The sequence below is a fragment of the Myotis lucifugus genome, unplaced genomic scaffold, assembly GCF_000147115.1.
Source record: "Myotis lucifugus unplaced genomic scaffold, Myoluc2.0 scaffold_162, whole genome shotgun sequence".
Lineage (NCBI taxonomy): Eukaryota > Metazoa > Chordata > Mammalia > Chiroptera > Vespertilionidae > Myotis > Myotis lucifugus.
This window is the reverse complement of record NW_005871210.1, coordinates 2,632,005-2,657,796: the sequence shown is the minus strand read 5'-3', so window position 1 is coordinate 2,657,796 and position 25,792 is coordinate 2,632,005. Positions and strand designations below refer to the sequence as shown.

The 25,792-nt window shown below is 44.3% G+C and overlaps 1 protein-coding gene across 1 annotated transcript in view; it reads right to left on the bottom strand.

The window, feature by feature from the left end:
- SORCS3 (sortilin related VPS10 domain containing receptor 3) overlaps positions 1-25,792 on the bottom strand; it is a 506,985-nt gene that overhangs the window by 348,720 nt on the left and 132,473 nt on the right. Inside the window, exon 2 of the mRNA XM_006095936.3 lies at positions 413-480. Coding sequence (XP_006095998.1) covers positions 413-480 — 68 coding nt within the window. The remainder of the gene's footprint in view (positions 1-412; positions 481-25,792) is intronic.

Genomic DNA, 25,792 nt, shown 5'->3' with positions numbered 1-25,792 from the left:
GTGCAGGCTTCTCAAAAACAACGGCGCCTCACAGACGCCAAGGACTGACAACAGTCGCACCAGGACAAGCATCCCTCCTACAACAGATCCCTTCCTCAGGGTCTCTCCTTGTCAGGCACGCTCCCCCGTCTCTCCAACCCCACCTGCGTTCACCTGGAAGCGCGAGACACTGCAGAACACAGAAGCAACAGCCCTGCCCAGGAGAACATGTGACCGGCCCCGAAAGAAATAAGCAGAGTGCTAAGGCAATCCACAGGTGCAGGCCATCGGTGCCTTCGGGGACACTAAAGAGAGCTTCAGGGGGAGGACCCCCTCCCTTCTGCTCCTTCCAAACAGGCTTCCCAGCCCCTCAGCTGGCATTTCTCATGTGAGCTCAGCCAAGTGGCCCCTTAAGAACCTCTAAGCCACTTACCTCCAAAGTGAACTCTCAGTCACGCTCCCCAGGTTGAAGTCATAAAGCTTCGTCAGGATAAGTATGACCTGCGAGGGGGGTGAGGAGGAGGGCAGAGGAGAGGAACAAAAGGGGGAGAAAAGGGAAGCTTATGTTAGTTTGTATAACAATATGCACTGCGTCTCAAATCACCCAGAGGAAGGCTTAGTAGCGATCTGTTTAGTTGACGGGTTATTATAGGATCAAACAAGGGGGAAACATGTTCATTTAATGCATCCCCAGGAACTGGTTACATTTATTTTAATCCTGAAGATGCTTTGCACTTGAAAGAAAAACATGCCAACAGGAATTCACTGGGAATTGACAGTTGTTTCTCCACAGCTGTCCTTCTTCAAGGTCAGGCACAGCTGGCTGGCTCCGCTCACTGGCGTGGCCACCCCGGGGATCAGAGGATGGGCTGCTTTTGATCTGGAGATGACTCTGACTTGCAGACTTGGGCTAAAAAGGTAGAAGGAACTGGGCCCCATTCTGCCTACAGGGGTTCAAAGAGATTTTGTGTTTCCATCACTAGGACCATAAATATTTCTATGGCAGGCAGGTCGAGTCCCCAGTAGTCCCTGATGCCACCGGCCACCTATCATGCAGCATCGGTCCCCACCATGGAGTATGCAGGTCATTGGACTCCACTGGACTCCAGGGCACTTTCCTGACTCCAGTTGAAATCACAAGGCCCGTGCTGAAATGGTCTTGGCTGGTGGGTCTGGTCCTAGGCCAGTGATGGCGAACCTTTTGAGCTCGGCGTGTCAGCATTTTGAAAAACCCTAACTTAACTCTGGTGCCGTGTCACATATAGAAATTTTTTGATATCTGCAACCATAGTAAAACAAAGACTTATATTTTTGATATTTATTTTATATATTGAAATGCCATTTAAGAAAGAAAAATCAACCAAAAAAATGAGTTCGCGTGTCACCTCTGACACGCGTGTCATAGGTTCGCCATCACTGTCCTATGCCCTTTAAACTTCCCCAGCTGGAGCCTTGGATATAAGTCATCTCCCTGCCTTCCCCTTATGAACCTGGACAGTGGCTTAGACACAACTCCGTACCTACAAAAATGCTAAGCGCTTGCACCTGAATCGATTTTAATCAAAACGCAGGTGCCTAATATACTGTGTCTGCCTGCACGCGTCATAATCCAGTTACACATAATTGTGTTTATCTAAATTTAATGCACAACTCATTTCACTTTTCTCAGCTCCATCCCATTCCACAATTTAACTTCCTCCAGTTCATTTGCACAGCAGCCATTAAACACTTTCTGAGATAATGAATTTCTGCTACCAAGATGGGGCCTTCCCATTCTAGGTATCCATTTACGATTAAAGAAAAATAATCAGCCATTATATTGAACATGTTTATGGCATTTAACCGACAACAAAACACTCACTTTGATATTTACTCTCATCCCGCACCCCATGGGGTCAGTCAGCTCCACTGCCATTTCTTTTATGTAAACTGAGAAAAAAATGAGAGGCAAGGATGTGACCCATTATAGGTCACAGAGAGTCCATGGCAAAGTTGGTTTAGGACATTCAACTTTTCTGCGGGGCCATTACTAGAGGGCTCATAGGTCTCCTCTCTGACTGAGTCCTGTGCTGGGAAGTGGTGGGTTGGCAAGAAACAGCCAAGCCAAGAGAGACATCATTGGCATGGCTCTTGTAGAACAGTAGACTCTGCTAAGCCACCTGTCCTATTAGCAGCGCGCAACAGCAAGGAGTGTGAATCCCATGCACACAGCTGCTCTCCACAGTCACTCCGTGGTCCCGGCCTCTCCCATTCACAATAAGTTTCTTCATTTGTTAAAATCAGGGGCTACTGAAGGCAAGGGACTTATCCACACCCTTCCCAACCAGATGCTTAACAATGTGCCAGATAAGTCCTGTCTTATAGAATTAATATACACACACTCTCAAACAACAGATTTCTCCCTTTTATTTTTCCTTATTTTTTCTAAAAAATCACTCTCAGTCAGTATTTAAAAGCACAGGTGGGCCCAGCCTGCATGACTCAGTGCCTAGATATCACATCAGGCCTAGATATCCCATCAGTTACCGTCTCATCAACTTTTAATAATTTAGGGTAGGGTTCATGGTTCGTACTTCTGCCTCCCTAACATGTCAAAGGTTCCTATAAATAATCACTTTTTGAGTCAATGAAAGATAATGGTGTTTGGGCAGTAAATCATAGTCTTCAGAAAGGGGTGGTATGAATCTAGTCTGCTACCTTCATTTTACAGATGAGGAAACTATGACACAGAGAGAGAAAGTGACTCAGGTTGAAGTCCCAAATGTGTGACCTTGACCAAGTGCCCAGGACACTATTCCCACTCCATGAGTAGAGTGGAGCCTAATGGTCACTGAGGAGCAGTGATGTGGATCGCTGGCCTCACTCCTGGCAAGTTTGACTTGAGGGGTCTGCGTAGTGTCCAGAAATCTTCCTGTGGCAACTGAAGGACCATGCTTTGAGAAATGCTCCAGCACATCCTGATTCCTGTCCCAAGTCTGTGCCTCAGTGACACAGCCTCCCACCTTGCCGAGACCCTGATCTAGAAAAGCACCCCTTCCTCTACAATGAGTTTAGCCTAACAAAGAGGGCAGACGGATGTATGAGGAGGATGTCTCAGCAAAGTCACCGCAGCACTGCCCAGAGGAAAGGTCCCAACACTGAGAAGGGGTGGCTAGAAGCTTCCTTTCCCCAGGAGCCAGCATAGAAGGATAATAATGAAGCTATGAAGAGTTGATAATGTAATCCTTAGCCGTTAGACCAGTGGTTCTCAACCTTCCTAATACCACGACCCTTTAATACAGTTCCTCATGTGGTGACCCCCAATTTCATTGTTACAAATTGAACATAATTAAAGCATAGTGATTAATCACAAAAACAATATGTAATTATATATGTGTTTTCCGATGGTCTTAGGTGACCCCTGTGAAAGGGTCGTTCGACCCCCAAAGGGGTCATGACACAAGCAGTAAGCCCACCTAACAAGCCCCAGGCTGCTGGGAAGGTAGTCAGAATAGAAAGAGAAAATGGGAGTGTGCCTCGGGAATCACCAGTGGCTGGGTGTGGTAAGGAAGGGTGGGGGGCCCATAAAAAAAACCTGACTTGGTTCTCGTCCAATAGAGGTTCCCAGAGGAGAGTGAACACTCAAATTCAAAGCAGCAGCAGGGAGAAAGCATTCATTGAACCCCTACTATGTGCTAAATACTATGCTGGATGCTTCTCCATCCTCACAAATTTTTGAGACTGAGCAGATGTTATATAATATCCCCATTTTACAGATGAAGAAAGTGAGTCCTGAGAGCTAAGCAAATTGCCCCAATGGTACCAACTAGAAGAAAACAGAGCCAACATTCCCACCCAGGGCTACATGACTCCATGCCTGTTGTACTCTAAATGCAATGCTTCTCCATAAATTTTTGAGACTGGGCAGATGTTATATAATATCCCCATTTTACAGATGAAGAAAGTGAGTCCTGAGAGCTAAGCAAATTGCCCCAATGGTACCAACTAGAAGAAAACAGAGCCAACATTCCCACCCAGGGCTACATGACTCCATGCCTGTTGTACTCTAAATGCAATGCTTCTCCATTCAGCAAATGTTTATGTGGGTTCTTTGTGCACAAGGCAATGAACAGAAATACAGGGAGAAGAAATACATACCCTTGCCCTCCAGGAGTTTATCAGTCATTCATGGATTCCACAAATAGTTATGGAGCACTCTTATGTGAATTCGAAATCAGGGAGAGAGCCAGGGCTCAAAGCCCAGGGGTGAAGATAACTTTTGATTTTTTGGTTCTTGGAGGAAAAAAATAGAAAACAGAGATGTGTAATAAGAAAAGAACTAGACAAATTGTTAGGAGACCCAGGTTTGTGAAATAAACTGTCAAATAAGTAACTTTTTTACCTAACTGGCTACAATCCTGGAGAGGTTTTAGACAGCAAGATAAATGAAAATAAATTAGAATAACTCCTAAGTAAATAGCACTTCTCTCTCTTAATATAAGCCATGTACCTACAGACATACACAGGGACAGGGTAGTAGAAAAGTCCCTAGCTATATATATGTGAGTGTATATATAAATATAGCTAGAAAAGCTAGTATATAGTTATGATAATATATATATGCACATATGTACATATTTATACACATAACCTTAAATTACCATTTGACATCTTCTCTGGAAAAACAAACATGTTCACACATATCTTATAGCCTTTAACACAGTGGGTTAAAGAGACTTCATATGTCTACCTTGTCTGTTAGATTGTGATCTTTTTTAGGTTAGAAATCAGGTCTCTGCACCCCCAATACCTAGCACAACACCTGACACATGGCAGGTCCTATACAAGGTCCACTGAGTGAATTATAAACATGTGACAATAAAAGAAGAGATGAGATGATAAACGTATGAGAGATGTACAGATAATGAGTTATAACAGTTGAGAAGAGGAAGCAATTAAATTGAGAAAATGTGATCAGCAAAGTCTTCATGAAGGAGAGAGTATATGATCTGGGACTTGGAGCAAGGTAAGAATTTCCATATACAAAAATGGAAGCAACCTCCCTCCTTTCCTTTATCTATCTATCTATCTATCTATCTATCTATCTATCTTTTCCTCTTTTCCTTCCTAATTCCTTTCTTCCCTGGGAAAGAAAGGAAAAAGAACAATGGAATCATGCAGAATGGATGGAGAAAGCCCAACGTGTGGTCCAGCAACTAATAAAAAGTTATATAAGAATAAAGAGGGTGGTGACAATGAGGGACTATATTATAATAAGAGATTTGCTATGTATATATAGTACACACATTATGTATAATAAATAATATATATTAAGGGATTAGTATAAGAAGATAACAGAAAAGGGCATGGCTGGCCTCTTACAAAATCAGCTGGTACTGTCTGTGTTGACCACCACCTCCAACTGTCTTGTCCCCAGACACCTAGTATCTCCTGCTTCCCCCAGATCTCAGGCCAGCCTTCTGCAAACTGCCTGATCTTTAGACAGACAGTGCCAGTAGCTAATGTCTTTATATTTCATTTCCCTCTCTCTCTTTCATTTATCTATTCCTGCCTTACTCCCAGCACAGCATAAGATTCTGGTGATAAAGGAGCAAAGGAGAAATGGTTCCTGTCCTCATGACATGTGTAGTGTTCCTGAACCTGCTGCCTTCCAGGATTCCCTACAGGGGTCCAAGTCCCTGGCAGGGTTAGGGTGAGTGATATTTGGGGGTAAAGGAGCTTTCTACATTCTTCCCTAAGTGAGGGGAGGTACCCACACTCAGAACTGCAAAAAGACAGTTCAGTCCTATTCCACCGGAGAATGCTTCTAATTCTCCCCGCGTCTCTAATCACTTATCCCATCGGGTCCATCTGTGAGCCTTCTGGATGGGCCCGTGTGGCAGCCTGGGGAAGAGAGAGCACTTGCTGTGATGGGGCTGCACTCTAACCTCCGTCTTACCACATCTACTGTGCGAGCCTGAGCAGCTTACACTGTCAGAACTGCTCCAACTTCCTGATCTGGATAATGATACACCTTCTCCTGCCAACCTCACAGAGCTGTTGATTCAAATCAAATAAAGGAAGTTGACTTGCTTTATGAGCTGTACTGTGCAAATATGAGTTATTAGTATGATAATTATTCTTCAGGAGACAAGGGTTCCCTGTAATCCTCGTTTCGTGAGAGGGAAAGAGTCTAGAGTTGTGAAGCGCTGTCTAAAAAGTACTCATCATGGCCAGTCGGTGTGGTTCAGGGGTTGAGCATTGACCTATGAGCCAGGAGGTCACAGTTTGATTCCCAGTCAGGGCACATGCCTGGGTTGCAGGCTTGATCCCCGGTAGGGGGCGTGCAGGAGGCAGCCCATCAGTGATGGTCATCATTGATGTTTATCTCCCTCTCCCTTCCTCTCTGAAAGCAATAAAAATATGTTTAAATAAATAGTAGACCCCATGGCAACACAGGAGGCTGCAGATCAGACAGGGGTGTTCACTGGCTCCTGTACTCAGCTTCTGAGGGAAGGCAGGAGGCCTGGGGGGATTCCATCCTCTGACAGGATAATGCATAATCTTCAAATTCATAAATCACTAGAACGCTCTCACCCATGAGCACATTCAGTGAAGTGAGGACCTTTAGTGCCTATAAAATTTTACTCTGAAGGAAAACTACTTTAGTTCATTAAACCTCCATGAAATCTTGGTGCCTTTGAATCAATGGGGTTCTTTGCATGCCCCCCTCCAGTTCCCCCTCACCTCCTACCACCTTATTCCTGCCCCTACCTGACAGTTCTTTGTGTCCAGCCAATTGGAGTAGGGACCATGGCTTTCTTTACCAGAAGAAGTTGACAATCATAAGGATGCTAAGACATACTCCTCAGGGATTGCCTACAAGAGTGTATTGTTCAGTCTCAATAGAGTCTGAATTACGGGGTCCTCCTCCCCCCTCCAGAGCATTCCCTCGGGGAACAGAAATCCAATGCTTGTAGTGCACAACCCAAATGATCCCCAGTACAAGACTGTCGGCACCAACTGGGTATCCAGAACTGTGCTGGGTGTGTGCCAAATTCAGAATAACAAAGGGTGCTCCCTGCTCACCGTGAGCTTACAATCTAGTTAGGAGGACAAGGAAATAGTGTCAGAGATACCTGCTTTGTCATATAACATACACAGAATTTCACAAATGTGTTATCCCTTCCCAGGTTTTTTAAAGGGCATATCATCAACTCTGGGTCAAGATAAAACCTCAGTATATCCCTTAATTCCTCCCTTATTCCACCCATAACAAGATCAACCCTGAGTCTTCTGAAACGTGTAGCTGTCCACTGTATCGTTCAATTTCAGGTCCTCGTGATTTTTTCATTTACCCACTAATCAAAAATGTAAGGAAGGCTTCCAGCTTGTTGGCCTTCATAAAATGTACAGTCTGGAGGGGGAGATAATAGGTAAATAGCTCAGAATTCAGATGATGGTAAGTGCTATTGTGGGGATATAAACAGAGGGAGAAGAATAAGTGCTAATGTACAGGGGTGGTCAGGGATATGCAAGCTACAGCAGTAAATAAGGAACTGGAGAAAGTCCTCACAAAATCCTGAGTGACGTGAGGGATTAAATCATGTGTATCTGGGTAATATATGTGACAAGCAGAGGAAGCAGTAAATGCAAAGATCCTGAGGCAGGAGTGTGTCTGGTATGTTCAAGAAATAGCAAGGGACCTAGCCAGTTTGGCTCAGTGGATAGCGTGTCAGCCTGTGGACTGAAGGGTCCCAGGTTTGATTCTGGTCAAGGGCGCAAGCCCAGGTTATGGGCTCAATCCCTAATAGGGGGCGTGCAGGAGGCAGCCAATCAATGATTCCCTCTCATCATTGATTCCCTCTCCCTTCCTCTCTGAGATCAATAAAAATACTTTTTAAAAGAAAGAAATAAACAGCAAGGAGGCTGGAGCTGAGAGGGGAGAGATGAGGTCAGGGACATATTGGAGGCTTAGATCTTGTTTGAACTTGTGAACCATGTAAAGACTCTAGCTCTTGAGATGTGAAGTTGCTGGAGGATTTTAATAGGACTTAGTTTTAACTGGATCACCCTGATTGTTGTGTTGAGAAAGGCAGTAAGGGGACAACAGTGAATTAGGATCCTGTTTTTGTTTTGTTTTATATTTTTTATTGATTTCATAGAGGAAGGGAGAGGTAGAGAGAGATAGAAACATCAATGATGAGAGAGAATCATTGATTAGCTGCCTCTTACACACGGGATTGAGCCTGCAATCTGGGCATGTGCCCTTGACTGGAATCGAACCTGGGACCCTTCAGTCTGCAGGCTAACCCTCTATCCTGTTTTAATCATCCAGGTGAAATATGGGGTAGGTTAGACCAGAGCAACAGCAGTGGACAGAAAAAAAGGACATGATGTGAATATATTTTGAAGGTAAAGACAAGAAGATTTGCTGACAAAGTGTATACAGGGTGTGAATGAAAGAGAATAGTCAAGAATAACCCTCAGAGTTCAGGACTAAGCATCTGGAAGCACAGAGCCACCATAGGAGAAGGAGGTGTGGAATGGAGATTAGAAGCTTAGCTTTGGACTTCAAGTTTGAGAACCCTATGAGAAGTCAAAGAGAGAAGTCAGATAGTCAGCTGGATAAATGAGTCTAGAGTTCAGGGAAGAAAGTCTAGGCTAGAAATATCAACTTGAGATTTGTCAGTGATTAGATGGTATTTAAAGATATGAGACTAGGACAGATCACCAAGAGGTGAAGTGTGGATAGGAATGTGAGGACAGAAAGCTGGGGCATGCCAGCATTCGGAGATCAGAGAATCCAGGAAGGGAAACCAGTGTGTGTTTAGACCTCTCAACATTGGCACAGGGGGTGCTCACTGAATGGTCTTTACTACAGAAGAGACTTTCAATGATCAGAAGGAACAAGATGCCTTCTGTGGAGGCCAGTAAGCCTCTTTCCCCGGATTCCCCTGTAATTGATCTGAAGTGGCCACTGTGGCAGAGACGGAGGCTTTGCCTTGACATAGACTTCCCCTCACCAAGGCTGATGTGGGTATTATCACTGCTGAGTTCCCAACCTGCCAACATCAGAAACCAGCGCTGAGACCCCATTAGGGCAGCTGGTGGCAGGTTGATTACATTGCGCCCCTCCCATCACATAGGGGGAGCAATTTCTTCCCATTGGGATTGCTTTCCTGCCTGCAGTGATTATGCTAGAATCAAAATCTTCCCATTTCAGAAGGCCTTATTCACTGTCATGATATCCCACACAGCATCACTTCTAACAAAGGAACTCATTTCACAGCAAATGAAGTGCAGTCACGGGCATGTCCATGGAATTCACTGGCCTAACCACAGACTTCATCACCCAAAAGCATCTAGCCTGAGCCAATGGTTGAATGGCCTTTCAAAGACCCAATGGCAGGACTAGCTGAGAGCTGAGGTTGTGGTGTTGCCCTCCAGGGTGTGGATGCAACTAATACCGGGTGGGGCAAAAGTAGATTTACAGTTGTTCACACAGAAAATAATACTATAATTAATGATAATATAAGAATAAACTCTGTGTTTTGCATACTCACAACTGTAAACCTACTCTTGCCCCATCCTATATTTGGTCAAAATATAAAGGTCTGAGAGGAAAGGAACAAAAGTAGGAGTGGTCTTCTCCTTATTACACCCAATAAGCCATTACAGGATATTTTCTTCATGTCCCCGCATCCTTTGGCTCTGTTGAAAGAGAAATCTTGGTTCCTAAGGAGAAAATTGTCACCAGGAGACAAAACACCTTTCTATTGAACTGGACGCTGAAACTAATACCCAGCTATTTTGAGCTTTTCATGCTACCACTGAACCAACAGCAAAAGAAGGGGTTACTTATGAATAGGGGATGTAAATGGATGCTCAAAGAGCTAAAGGGGTGATTGTTATGTGTATTTACTCCTGGCCCACTTTCCTGCCTATGTATTGTAGGTAACCAGGACCCTATTCCTAAGACTCTCCTGTCATATGGCTTTTAATTTGATTCTGCCAATGGGAGGGGGAGGGTACTTGTGGGGAATGGTGGAAAAGGATAAAGCTACTGTCTCCACACTTCTGTTTTCTGGTGACAACTGAATGGCAGCAACAGAGTTGGTGGTAGCAGCAGTTGTTGGAGGTCTCAATGACAGGAAGTGCAGGCTCTTAGATGTCTGCTTACTGAGCTCAGTACACACAGTGGGAATCCGGGTGGCAGAGACCTTTGACCTCTTTTTTTTTCCAAATATGTTTTTATTGATTTCAGAGAGAGGAAGGGAGAGGAATAGAGAGACAGAAACATCAATGATGAGAGACAATCATTGATCAGCTGCCTCCTGCATGCCCCCTACTGGAGATTGAGCCTACAACCCAGGCATGTGCCCTGACCAGGAATCCAATCATGACCTTGATGCTCAACCACTGAGCCACACCACCTTGGCGACCCTTGGCCTTTTTCTTCTCCTCCAGTGCAAGATGTAATAGTTTCTACTTTGCCTTTGTCTTTCTTACTCCTCCAGCCTTTCCAGCGCTCTTGTCATCAACTTCTGCCTTTAGTGTCTTCTCTTAGAGATATCTTAAATCAGAGAACTTCAGTGATATGGTCTATGAAATTAGAAGAGACCCAGGAGAGTGTGTGTCTGGAAACCACGTAAAAAAAGTGTTTCAAGGAGGAAGAGGTACTCAGCTGTATGAAATGCTGTCAATTCATGTACAAGAAAGATTAAGAATGGACCATTGGATTTAGCTACTGATGACTGTAAAGGCCTTCAGAATGACCCATTTACTGAATTTCTCCTCTTCACCTCTCTTCCAGCCTTACACCACAATCCCGTTACCTACTGACAAATAATCTCTAGTGGAGCCAAGGAAGGAATAAGAGATAGAGAAATTAATAAGTGCAGTCATCATTATTTAAAATGGGGCCAACGTTAAGGAAATGCTTTGCAGAATTTGGGAGCTGAATAAGGCGAGTGACAGATCAAGGCAATGAAAATGGAGTGTGGTTGAAACAAGGAGCTTGTGAAAAATGTCTGTTGAATAGTGGGGGGTTTGTTCTAGTTTTTTGTAACAAGCCATTAAAAATGAATTAAAAATCCATTCACTTTCTTTCCCTAAAGGAGTTGGAAAATGAGAGAGATGGCCTCACGGAAATGACTTAGGTAGCATACAGCCCAGTAACAGGGGTGGGGCCAAATGACCACAGAATTCCCTGCCATGTTGACATGATGACATCTGTATCCCCTGATGTCAGCTAACTAGAACTAAGGTTAATTAGCTCCAAAAGGAGTCTGAGCTTGTACCTTCCTACATGTCCATCTCTCCTTCCATCCAATCACCACCCTGTGGAGGAAGCCACGGAAGGGCAGAAACAGATGTGAGCAGATGAAAGATGAAATGGTGGCTCCAAAGCCACTAAAGTGAAGCTTCCAGAGGTAATCATCAGCACATAGGAAACTTAACCAATCTGTCTGCTTGGAAAAAAGAGCAGAAGCTCTAAACCAGACTGACTTCGTGTAGAATCCAGGCTCTTCAACGTACTCTGGGTGTGACCTTGAGCAAGGGACTTACCCTATGAGCCTCAGTGTCCTCATCTGGAAAATTAAGCCAATATCCTTCCCTTCATTGGACTGTTGTGAGGTATCTTCTGCCAGTAGTAAGCCCTCAGTATATATTAGGTCCTTTCTATCCCCAGTCTTTGAGCAAATCAGGTCATTTTCCCTCAAGTAGTAAAATGTCATGTCTCCAAGAGGGAGCATGTCACTTCTTTAGTGTTGACAACTTGAAGTTCACAACACAAAGAGCAACCTCTCCAGGCAATCTCTCACTGATATGGGGATAAAAGCCCGGAGCAATCCCTGGTGTTTGCTTTCTGTGGACATGCATTGACAGCCTTGGCAATGGAAAGATCACAGATCCATCAAGTCCATTTTTCCTGGTGTGATCCTACCCACTTGTCTTTTTCCATTTCAGGATCTGTCTCTGCTGGTCCTGCCTGCAGGCATGCACACTCCCCTTCCTTCTGCCACTCCTGTCAGGGGCATCATTCCCACTTCTGTCTCAAGAGCTGAAAGAGCTCTCAGCTAAGCCATTTTAGCTTCTGACCCCAGTGGATTTTCTGGGCATCAGCAATTCCCCAGATTGGAAGTAGCTACCAGCTGGAGTGCTTCAAATGAAATCAAGAGCAGAGACATGACTACATTGTAAGATATCTCATGGTAAATACATCTGTCTTATTTGTTATGATATCTTCATACCTGGGACAATGCCCAGCATATCCCAGATCCCTGTACACAAGTATGAAGCAAATAACCTATCATCCCATCCATGGCATTTATCACAACCTGTCTCTTATTCAACCCTACAAATTAGTACGAAGTCTCTCTCGTGGCCAACACTCCATGCTAAATACTGTAGAAAATGGAGGAATGAGAGACACAAAGTTCCTGACCTAAGGTATTTTCAGTACAAGAAGAAAATTATACGTCTCTACAACTACATTCAGTGGAAGTAAGGATTGGTCTGACACCAGATTGGCTGGAGACATTCCACCTATTGTCTCATGTGAGTCACACAGTAACCCCACAAGGTTGACAGCGAATGCAAATGAGTGCAAGAAGCAATATTTGATCTGGCTAATTTTAGTAGGTGAAAAGGCAAAGGGCTTTTCAGGCTAAGGAGGCAACATGAGAAAACACAACTAGGCTGAAATTGTCTGTCATGTGCCAGGACCAGGGCCTGGTTTGTTGAGTCTAGAGCTTCAGATGCATGGAGAAGGAGATAGAGACCTAGACTAGGGTCAGATAATGATGGTTTTAAATACCAGCTGTGCAAACTTCCTATTGTCGCTGTAATAAGTTACTACAAATGTGGTGGCTTAACATGACACAAATGTATTATCTTACAGTCTTGGAGACCACAAGCCCAAATGAGTGTCATTGGCTAAGGTCAAGGTGTCACAGGGCTGTATCCCTACCTCCCTTCTGGAGGCTCAAGGGGAGAATCTGTCTCCTTGCCTCGTCCATCTGTTAGAGGCTGTACACAGTCCGTGATCCAGGGCCACCTTCCATCTTCAAAGCCAGTGGCTGCTTGAGTCTACCTCACATGGCATCACTCTGACTCAGACTTCTGCATCCCGCTTCCCCATTTAAGGATCCTTCTGATTACATTGGGTCCACCCAGATAACCACTTTATCTTAAACTCAGCCATCTACTATCTTAATTCCCCTTTGCCATGTAACCTAGTCACCGGTTCCAGGAATTATGGCTTAGGCATCTTTGTGAGGCCATTACTCTGCCTATCACAACCAGGTTAAAGAGTTTCAACTGCACTCAGTAAATAGCAGGGAGGTGTCTAATGTGCTTCAGCAGGTGAGTGATCCATTGGCACCTGCATTTTGGAAACACAACTATCTGGAGTATGAAGGGTGGATCGGTGAAGATGAAGGGCGGGGAGCCTTGAGAGAAGGATATTGCAAACATAAGAAATAAGAGGTCTGAATTGAGGCTATGGCAGTGGGAAAGGAAAGAAGGAAAAAACTCAAAGTTGGTACTAAAAATCAAAAATGGGGCATCATAGAAAAGAATTGGGTCAAAAATATTTCTAAGATTTTCAGGAAGTTAGTGTGCTTCATTGTACTTCCCAGGCCTGGGCTTGAAATCAGCTCTAACACTTACAGGAGGACCATCTTATGTTCCCATGTCCTAACCTTCATTGCATGCCCCAGGTTGGTTGGATGAGTTTCCAACTTATTTCTCTGAATCTGTACATCCTCCCTTTCTTGGACATGTGCTCAAGGCCAAAGCTGCCTCTCTGCCCCATCTTGCTCTTGCCCATCTGCCTAGAGGACTAGTGGAGGTGTTTGTCACTACCAGCCCGACTGCCTCAGCTTCTGAGAATCTCCTTCCCTAGATGAACATTTCTTGTCCTCACTCACAGGTCTGGTCACCTCTTGGGCTCCTTTCACAAACCGCTTGCCTGGAGCTCACTTGTAGATTGCCCAGATGCCCATGTTTTCCTTAACTGGCTTTGTTCCAGGTCTTGACCAGAATGGCAGAGAATTGGGCCATGACAGCCACATCCCAAGACATGACAGATGAAGGGCTGCCCCATCTCTGTGGCGGGAAGTGGGGAGGGGTTATAGATTTTAATCTGTTCAAGCTCTTGATCAGAACTCCAGAGGTCTGTACCATATATCACAGGAAAAGGACCATCCATTCGAGCAAAAGCGTGCTCATAAATCCCAGACATTAGAGGTGGAAAATATTTAGGGTGTAATCAGGGCCGTGCCAGACCCAGAGAAGAATTGCTCCCCTCCAGTCTTTTGCAGTGGGCAGCATTCCTCTCACAGCCACACCAATATTTCCAGCGGAAAGTTATCTGGATTGCCTAAAATAACACAAGCCTGGCTTTTGTCTCCATATAACTCCTTGGAAAGGAGCAGAAACTCTAGTGGCTGATGGTGGATGATTTAAGAGCCCTCTCCCGTGTAACCTAAGACATAATAACAAAGAACACATAATTTATTTGTATTGATTCGCCAGCACACATTTGATCATATCTCCTTGTCCTTCCTTTTGCTAAGAATCCATGGCCACGGTCCTGAAAAATGTATCTTTTGCGAAATGTCTCTGTAAAAAAAATCAGTCCCTCAGATATCTTGGCTATAGCAAAGGAGACCAGGCCAGGGAAACCTGCCAAGAAAAAGGGGACAGGGAGCTGGCAGTCCTGCCTGTGTGTCAACCCTGGTCTCAACCATCTCCCTCCACAATGTGAAGTCGACAAGGTGTGCATCGTAATTAAAGCCTCCGTTTTGAGACAGGGACTGTCAGAGGCAGAAACAGAAACTGGGGACAGATCAGATTCCTGTCCTGGAGGAATGAGGGGTACAGAGGAGCTGTTCAAGTTCTGAGACAAAGAGAAGGAATTTTTTTAAATGATCAGAAACAAGTTTATACCTCACTCTAGACTGAGGTGGCATAAAAATGCCCAGCTGTACAGCACTGATTCCATTTAACCTTAATTCAAGGTTATTGTAGTCAAATAATCTTGTACTGAGCATCTACTGTGTACCTGACTCTGCTCCAGAAGCTAGAATGCGTTAAACATAGATCTTCTCTCCAGAGACTTTCAATCTAACAGGAGGAAAACAGGCAAGTAGGTAAATGTCTTACTTAATGTGATTTCTGTGCTAACAAGGGTACTTACTGCACTAACTGAAGGACGTTTGACTCTTATGACTCCATAGTGTGGTGGCTCCCTTCACTCCAGGATAGAACAGAAAGCAATGGGGAAAACCTAGAGAAATGACTTTGCATTTTGACAAGCCTGATCAATCCCTGCTGCTGCCACATCTCAGGGGAACATCATGGAATACAGCAATGTCAAGACAAATGGCTTCCTGGTAGGTGTCCACTCAACACATTCAATATCAGGTCTAACGTCCCCTGATCCCACCCACACATTGTATAATGGCACCCAGTCAAAATCCTTGGCCTACAGAATCCATGAACATATTAGAGTGTTTTTCTTTTGCACCACTAGTTTTGGGGTGTTTTTTATGCTGAAAATACACCTGAAACACCATTCATCAAACACATGCAACATTTAAGGTTTAAAGTCATTATGCATGTGGAATTTTTTTCTAATAATTTATGTAGACTTAATCTCCATAGATAGAATATAAACTGGAGAGAACAGATTAAGAACCTAGCAGACATCTTCCCACAGGTATGCTATATCCTACATGCCCAATCCTACACCCCTCACACCTCCACCCTCCCTTTTTTGGAATGCTGCATCTCAAAGAGGACCCAACCATCCATGCAGTGTCTAAGCTAAATATCCAGGAATCCTCCTCATACCATATGCAAACCCATCCTGTTATTCTGCCCCTGGTTTTCAGAGAGGAAGGGAGAGGAATAGAGTTAGAAACATTGATTCAGCTGCTTCCTGCACACTCCCTCCTTCTTCCTTAAGGAATGCAGGAGGCCCACAACCAAGGTATATGCCCTTGACCGGAATCGAACCTGGGACCCTTCAGTCCAAAGGCCGATGCTCTATCCACTGATCCAAACCGGTTAAGGCATGATTTTCATACCTCATCCTTCTGTGCATCCCTTGGGCTGTTCCTTCCCAAGTTCAAATTCTCATCCTCTCTCATGGGCCTTATTGCATCTGTCTCCTAATTGGTTTTCCTGTATCTAGTCACACAAGCTCTGTTCTACAAGGTGCCAGGTTGTCTTTCTCATCTCCAAATATGCTCACATCATTCCTCAAAATCCTCAATGACTCCCTATTGCCTGTAGAGTAAAATCAAAAGTGAAAGGCAAAGTATAAAGTCCTTTTCAACCTGGCCCTTACCTTGGTCTCTATTCTCATGTCCTGTCACTAGCTTTTCAATCTGGGGTTCTACTTTCTGGCTCACTCATCCAAATCACAGAACAGAGAAACAATTTGAATGACTTCTCTCAGTTCTCACCAAAACCAAGATATTCTTAATCAATCTCTCTTTCTCTCTCTCTCCTCTTCCCCACGCACTCAATATTCTTATAAAGGCCTCTCTAGAGTCTAGAGCTGTATTCTCCAATGCCATTGTCAGTAGCTACACATGGTTATTTAAATAAGAAAAATTAATAATTCAATTCCTCAGCCGCACTAGCCACATTTCAGGCACTCAATAGTCACATCAGCCCCCTGCTATTTTCTCACCTAAAATGCAGACCCTACATCTCCATTGCTGATGTAGTGGAGAGCTAGGTTCTCCGTGCTGCCCAGAATCCATGCCTTCTTATCCTGTGAACAATGCCCCTTTGAGGAACCAGTTCACCCCGTGATGAGCCATGTGGCACTGACGATGACATTGACCCTACCCTCAGCTTGAGGGCAGGCTCTATTGGCATAAGGCAATCATCCACCCCCATGGCACAGTGACTGGTTCAGGAAAAAAACATGTTGCTCAACTAGACCCAGTGAGACCCTGGATGAGACTTGCTGAGGCCTCTGAGAAAGAGAAGCATCCTCTTTCTTCCTCAAGGAATGCAGGAGGCCCGCTTCTTCTAAATAAAATGGAATGAAGATGTGAGTTCGAGAATGCCTATCCTAAAGGGAGAGCCTAACGTGGCTGGAGGATCACAACGTGGAACCTGAAAATGTAGCCAACACTGCACAAGGCAGAGTAGAAAAACTAAAGGAATCTAAATCCTTGGTGATATCACTTGTGTTGCTGGATCAACGTGACCTGAAGGTATTAACCTCTAGTCTTTCATGTAAAATTAGCCAATAAAACCTCCTTTTTGTTCCAGCCTATTCATGTTCTTAACTGTTACACTTGAAGTACTCCTCCCATCCTTTAAGGCTCAGATCAAAGTTACCTCCTCCACAAAGCCTACCCTAATCCTCCAGAAAGTTTCTATCACTTTTTTTATATGACTCTGGACACATCCTAACAGTATAACAATTCTCATTGCATCGTGATATTAATATTTTACCTTATTATACTATGAGATGTGAGAGCAAGTTTTGAGCCTCTTCATCTTTTTTACAAATAAACATAACCTTATCTGATATATAATAGATGCTTATAAGCATCTGTTAATAATATGTATAGGATAAATAGTAGCCAGTTGATAAATTTCAATCAATAATAATGGTAGTATGAATAGAAGTCCACATTTAAACCCATTATCTCATTTAAACTTCACAATAATCCCATGAAATGTGACTATCATTATTCCTATTTCTTTCAGGGATGAACCAGAGTCTTGGAGAGATTAAGTAACTGACCAAAGTCCCACAATACATAATACATAAATGGCAGCACCTAATATATTCTTCCTCTAAAAAAAATCTGGCTGTTCCCTCCCAATGTTTTATATTCTGCCTCCTTCCTGATTAAGATGTCAAGTTCCCGTGGCAGCCTGGTGCACACTAGAACCTCCCCTGGAACTCCCCAGGCTGTGCCAAATAAACCCAACAGAATCCTCAAGACAGAACCACAGACTCAACCTCAAGCCAACTCTTTATTCTAAGTGGTCAAGGAAGACACACAAAACCACAAGTCTAGTTTCAGACTTGCAGTGTGAACTTGAGGTTGTGTGAACAACCTCAGCTCTTTGGGACTGAGGACCGGGACACTTCTTTGTGTAGTTGCCCCTGCCTCTCCATTCTCCTGACACCCAGCTTCCACCGCCACATTTGGAGTCACACTCCACCCTGTTTCTTTCTCCAGGCCACCTCCCCGGCAGGGTTCAGAGGGCAGGCCCATGAAACAATAGGACTATTTCAATTGCTAACTAAAAATTGAAATGGAATGCTTGAGTGGCCCATCTTCGGTGTCCAATAAATAGTGGTTTCACTTCATTTCCTGGAAAGGAAGTTGACTGGCCTTAATCTCCCTCTGACACACAGCTCCTGCTTGGCCAGGTCTAATACACAGCATGCTCAGTGAGTGTCGCCAACTTCCAGGTGCAGTATAATCACGTTGCATACAGGTAAGAGTGCCCAGGGGACAGGCTCCAGGAGAAAGTGCTTGGGCTCAAGGTAGCACCTAGTTCAATGTTTCAGAAATAGCAAACTTCTCTGAGCTTGGGGGTGAATGGACACACACTGCTGGGTCCACTCAGATGGGTGCAGAAATGCTCCCCCAGAATCTGGGCAAAGTGAAATCTGGGGTGCCTGGGCTGAAGGCTCAGCCTCCCTCCAAACTCTGGCAGCTGGGTTCCTGGGGTTGACTGTACCTAGAGGCGACTCCCTTGCAATAACTGCTCTGGGGCTGCAGGTTGTCTCCAGGGCTCTGCTCCTCCGCAGACCTGGACCATCCTGGGAGCCTCCAGAGGAGGTCAGATGGCATAACCACCTCTTGAAAAGTTGGGATTGTTTCCAGAATTCCAGTGACTCAAGTCAACCAGGAACTACATGAGCCTTCCCTCGGGAAGTTATTATCTGGAGGAAGGAGGAGTGCCGGATATGGGGGAGTAGGGCTAAGGTGGTGGGAGCCACACCACAGCTAATGACTCCCGAATGTTTATTCCCAGCCAGCCTGAATGAGGAGGAGGAATCACATACTTTAAGGTTCTGTATACACTCGAGATCCATGGTCCAGCAGGAGTCCAGCTTCCTTTTTACAGATGGGCACCACTCAAGTTCTCCAGCAGCCTCAAATGAACCCAGCATGAGCCACATGAGGTGGAACACGAACAAGGCCCCAAAAGAGGGTGAGACCTGTCCCACCAGCTATTCAGTATGGCATGATGCAGGCACCGTGGGCCTACAAGCCCCCACTGACAATACATTATTTTGCTGCAAGGTGGACCCACATTGTAGAGTGTGCCTCCACTAGAAAGTCAAAGCCTGCATAGGACAGCTCCAGACACACACACATACACACACACCGTGTGCTGAGGAGGATGGAGTTCTCAGAACACTGGCCTAACACAACCTCCCAGGCTCTCCCACAGCCGGTCTGGAGCAGGAGGTAAGCCCATCAGTACTATATATACAGCTGCATCCCAGCACCTGGATCAGGGACTGGAACAGATACCTGTTGGACGAAAGAATGCAAGAGCAAAGCAACAGTGAGCTCCTGGTATATGTGTCATTCAACAGAAAAGAAACCCCATAGAGACTAAATGTATCGTAATTAAAGCGCATGTCCTGAAAGCAAACAGCCCTGGGTCCAGATCCCAGCACCACCACCTCCCCCGTGCCCTTGGGCAAGTTATTTAATCCCCAGAGCCTCTCTTTCTGCCTCTGTCACAAGCACACTGACCTCCTAGGGCTGCCATGAGGAATAAAGAAGAAGACAGTAGATCAAGAACGCATAGGAAGAAGTTGGGCCATGTTAGCTGGCATTAGAATTAGCTCTAGAAGTTCCATTTCTCTTAAAGGGTAGAATAGAAAAGAAGGGTGAGAGGTGACAGGAGGTGGAAAGTAGAGAGAGACAACTCTAAGTGGCACCAATTTAATGTTGCAAACGACCCTCCAGCTGGGTTCTGTTCTCCCTGGCATCCAGGTGAGGAAGCTCAGGCTCAGAGAGGCTAAGAAACCTCCACAGGCCACACAGTGCAGATTTGGGGGTCAGGTCCAGGCCGAACCTCAAAGCCCTTGCTCTTTCCTCAACACACAGTGGTTTTTAAAAGCTTCTGGTGGGTCTGGAAGGTGACCTGAGCAGAAAGAAGCCAGTCCCACGAGCGCAGCTAAGAATCTACTGAGCTCACAAACTCCCTGCACCCGGATGGACCTGAGACAGGTGTATTTGGGTGATGTGGAAATAGACTGGGAGGTAAAGGACAAATTCAAGAAAAACAATTAGTCAAGTGATAAAGCTCAGATCTGTTTTCCTTATGTAAGAAGGACATATTTGTCAGTCTAAGACCCGAAGCTGTGCTTATAGGCAGAGATGCCTGAAAGAACAGGTAGTTTATACATGAAGAAAAGCAAAGCAAATTCCTTCATTTCTGAAATGCTGGGGTGCCATTTGAATTACTGAAAATTAATTTGGGCTTGATGAAGTGTACAGATAGTCTAAAGACATGCGTATCCTCTCACTCTCCTGGGAACACTGTTTGCTGGCGCAGGCCTGCCAGGCAGTGTGCTGGCAGAATGACAAAGCTATCTATGCCCATTAACCTGCTAATTCCACTTTGGGTAATATACTTATATTCCAAGGAAATCATTCAAAAGTAAAAAAGAAAAAGGCTATTTGTATGGAAATGTTCATAACACTGCCATCCCTCAGAGGGGAAAAAAGCAAACAAACCATCTAAATATCCAACAGCATGAACATATTCAAGCAATTAATAGCATATTCTATGACGAATTCCATATTGTTACTACAAATTGAAAACTGAAACGGCAGAGTCTGTAGGAAGTCAGGGGGAAATGTAGAAACATACTGAAGTTACAAATTAGAGAAAAAGTATGCTCATGCTTAATATAGCTATGTGTAAATATGTATACTCACTGATAAACCAGTGTTTCATATTAATGAGGTCATATCCTATAAAGTTATATGCATAATGAAAACTTGCTTTTGTTTTATGTATTGAGGCCTACCTTAAAAAAAATGGTGTCTATAGTATTTAATATGAAACTGTGGGATTACAAATATTTCCCCTTTACCTATGGCCATAAGTGACCATCAAGAAAATATTTGCAAACAAATATTTAGGGTCATGATGAATCTACTTTGTATCTCAACTTCAAATCTTTATTTACATGTATTTCAATGTGTCTAAGAATGTTGTTTCCCCACAACCCAATGACCAGCTTCCCAGCTGCTCCTCACTACCAGGCTTAGCCGTTATTAACCCTGTGGTTGAGCTGACACATCCCTCTTCTGTTAAGACCTTTGTCTTTCCTGCCTCTCCCTGCAGAATGCAAGCTTTTGGAGAGTAAGAATTTTATCCTTCCTCTTCTTCCAAGTCTATCCGCAGAGAGCATCTTTGAAGTTCTCATTCACAGAGTGGGGCTCAATTAGGATTTGATGATGAAGAGAATTAGAAAAGGAAGAATCATCATTATCAACTATATTTACAAGATATAATAATGCTGGGAGGCTTAAAAATAGGAGCTGTGGCAAATACTTAATTAACTTGTGTTTTATTTTGGCAAAGGTCTTAAAGCAAATAAAAGGCTCTCCATATCCATTTATTATTCAGTAGTATTAAGTAAGTCCTAGTGAGAAAGATAAATTATACCTGGCCCTGCCCCTTCCCCAGTATATTTCACATTTAGTGAGTTAGATACATGAACACTCAATAATAAGGTAAAGAGAGTGTCCTTGATGGAGGTGAGCCTGAGGCACTATCAGGGAACAGAGGTGGGTTACTAGGGTGGGCTTCCAGGAGGAAGAGTGATACCTGAGTTGAATCCTAGAGGATGAATAAGAGCTTTCCAGCACTGGCCAGTGTGATTCTTGGATGGAGCATGGTTGTCGGATTGATTCCTGGTCAGGGCATATACCCAGGTTGTAGGTTCAATCCCTGGTCAGAGTGCACACAAGAGGCAACCCAAGAGGCAACCCATTAATGTTGCTCTTTCACATCAACTTCTCTCTCTCTCTCTCTCTCTCTCTCTCTCTCTCTCTCTCAACCTTTTCCTTCCTCTCTCTCTAAAATCAGTAAAAACATATCCTCAGGTGAGGATTAATATATATATTTGAGAGGCTGCCATATGGAGAGGAGAGGTTGGTGGAAGGGTAGGAGGGGAGCAGAATTTCAGGCCAAAGGAATAGCTACAAAGGCGAAGGCATGATGACCAAGAGCAGCAAGTAGATCTCAAATGCAGGGCTTGAGTAAGGGGCAGGGAGTTGCTGAAAAGCCTGGCTTGAGGACAGCAGTTACTTAGGGTGGAGTGTGTCCTTGGAATGGAAGGGAGGACAGGAAGATAGGAGAGAAGGAACACAGAAAAGACCATGGCACGTCACCGCTGGCAGGGAGAGAGGGAGGCAGAGAAGGCAGCTATCTGAACACTATCTCCAACGTCAAAGGAGAATGGATTTCACTCCCCTGGCACGCCTGCAGACTCAAAACCCCAGCACTCCCACTGCGGTGAGTGACTAGTGACTTGGAAGCTATTCAGATGAGATATTCTTGTGAAGTGTTAGGTGATTAAGAGAGAGAACACATACCAATTTCTACTTGCTAAGTGGCAAAGTTACTCTGAAATAGAGTGGGGGGGAAAAAGCATGACTTTTCCTAAATTACTCATAGAAACCAAAGAAAGAAAGAAGAAAAGACTCTCCCAAACAGAGTTTGTCAGTGAGAGAATGTTTTTTTTTCCTGTCCAAAGAAACAGCGTTTAGAATTTCCAGAATATTCAATGCAAGAAGAAAACGATCATATCTTTTTCTTAACAAACCCATGAAAACATTGTTGTCCTGGTTACTAATTCTGCTTAATGGCAGAGATGGATTCTTTTTCTTTCATGTCATTCTTGTCAGCCCAGAGCATCTTCAGTGGAATGTTCTCATTGGGGACCATCAGTTCCAGCCAGGAAGACACACCCAGGGGTACAGGAAAGACCAATGTGGACAACCTCAAAGAGAGGAAAGCCTCCCTGCTCCAGGGATGTGGAATGTACTCACATGAAGCCCCTTCTATGTTCCAGCCGCTGAGCAGAGTGTGTATATTAATAGGTATTAATACACAAAATATGCCGTCCCTGTCCTCACGGAACATGAAATCTAGGAGTTGGGTTGAGACTTGTAACCTAGACCAAGAAATGAATATGTAGAACTACAAATTGCAATGAAGTCTCTGAATTAGAGAACAGTAAAGGGGATATCTTTCACATCTGGAGGTCAGAAATGCCCTAAGTGGTGAGCAGATCATGAGAAGAGCAGAAGGAAAAGCATTGCACTCCCAGGGAACAGTAGTGGTGAAGGCCCGACGGCTGAAAAGACCTTGGCGCATTTAAAAAGCTAAAACTAAGTCAGCGAGGCTGGAGGGCAGGGCGGCAGATAAATGTGAGATGATGTGAGGGAGGTGGTGAAGCAGGCAGGGGCCTTGCAGGACATGGAGAAAGAAAACTGTCCTAAGGATGATGCTGGAGCTAAAGACCAAGGGTCAGTGTCTTGGAGTCAGAGGTGGGGGGAAACCATGATACTATTGAAAAGAAAGGACCTTCCTTCTGCTGCTTAAAAACAAATCAGAAACCCACCACCCACTTATGACACCCCATCAACAAGGGAGTGGAGGTGACACTGGCCCACACTTCCCCCAAATACTACCCTGGTCATCCTACTGGAGGCTCAACATACTCACCTTTCCCAGCTGAAATTCTGGGGAGCAGCAGAGGGTTGCCCTGTCATCTCCTCACCCAGCCCCACCACAGGCCAACCACAGCCTGAGCTCCACCTGGACCACCCACAGCCTGAGCTCCACCTGGACCACCCACAGCCTGAGCTCCACCTGGTCCACCTTAAGAGAGAAATCAGGTCCCACCTGGAGGACCTCTGTTGGGGGCTGGGACTCCCAGGTCCCAGACTTTCCCAACCTTATGTACTAGGACCGCCTCATCTCTCACTGGAGTATTTCAGTTGTGTCTTATTATTATTTAAGAAAGCAAAGCTTTTTATTTTTGGAATTGCAAGCTGGGAGTAGAAAATAGAAAGGAAATAATATTTGAGTGGAAGGGGTTTTGTTTATTTGCTCTTTTAACTGCAATAATACTACAAAATCTAGGTCAGAGTTTTTTCCTACGATTTTGACTGACTTCATAAAAACTGCTCTAGCAAACAAAATCCTGGCATAACTATGGAGGTGCCCAACTAGTTGGGGCTTGATCTTTGGGCTACAATGTACAAGCTTCCTTACACTGTATGAATCTGTTGCCTTTGGAGGCAGGTCAGTTCTGTAAAGGCCAAAGAGGCTCCACCCACCCCTCCTCTAATCCTTGAGGATGCTGCTGAATTACTCTCTTCTGATATGAACCGCTTCCCTGGCAACTTCCTTGTTCTCAAAATATCAATCACTTCACCTATCAACTAAGGCTCGTGGCCCTTAGTTTAGAATGTAAGGCCCTCTGATAGCTGTCTTCTCCATCACCTCCCTGCACTGCTTCCCTAAATGGATCTCTAGTCTCCCACTCAACTCCCACATCCATGCCTCTTCCCAGGAGACACCGTCCTTCAATCATCCCACCTCTAACTCCACCCCATTCCATAGGTTCATCCTAAATTGCAATCCCTCTCAAGGAATCTAGTGACTGGGATACAGAACACAGTTCTAGGTGGAATTTGTGCCTCTGCCATTGTTGGGCTGGGTGACTTTAGGCAACTCACTTGCCCCCTGTAAGCCTCAGTTTCTTCCTCCATAAACTAAATAGGAGGCCCTCCCTTTCCAGGCCATTGTGAGGCGTTCATGAGGCAAAACTCGATTTTTCCTTCATGTCTCCTATCAAACTCCCTCTTGTCTCAGAAGCCAGCCTCAACTCCCCCTGCAGGCTCTCTCCGCTCTATTGCATCTGTTACAATAATTGCTATGTCCATGGTAATCGTATTCAGGTCATGATGCGATGCTGGGATCTCTTTGAGAGCAAGCACTCTGGCTTTTCACCTTAATATTCCCAGGAAATGAACAAATAAATGAATGCAGAAAACGCCTGATTCAGTTCCTCAAGTACAAATGTGCTAATAGTTTCCCTTCCTGTACATTATTTTAACATGTTGTCTTATAATTAATGTATGTCATCTCTCTTAAATGGGATTTTAAGTTCCGTGGGACTAGGGGCATGTCTTCGTAATTTTTTTAATTCTATTTTTAAAATCGACATGGAACAAAATTTACTCTTTTGGGTGTATAGTTATATGAGTTTTGACAAACGCATGAAGTTGTGTAACCACTTGTCTTAGAGGTGAAATTTGTATTTCTCCCTAGGTATTTTATCTCTCTATAATTGTTTACTGAATAAATAAGTGAATCACTGAATGAAGGAATGAACAAACAAATACTTGTTGAAAACTTTCCACAACAGCCAGCCAGATAGTTTTTGAGTCAAAGAAAATTTAAAGGATGAGATTGCAACCACTGTACGACCTTTCTGCAAAACAATTTCCCAATATCTATCAGAAATCTTTTTCAAAATATTTATTCCCCCTGGCCCAGAATTCTCACTTCTCAGACTATATCCAAAGAAAATAATCAGATGCCCACCATGGCTTAAATACCAGAGAGGACAGAACAGCATCCTATATAATAAAAGTCTAATATGCTAAGTGTCCAGTTGTCTGTTCAACCAATCAAAATGTAATATGCTAATGATATGCTAAGACTGTTCAACCGCTCACTATGATGTGCCCTGACCACCAGGGAGCAGATGCTCCAACTAGTA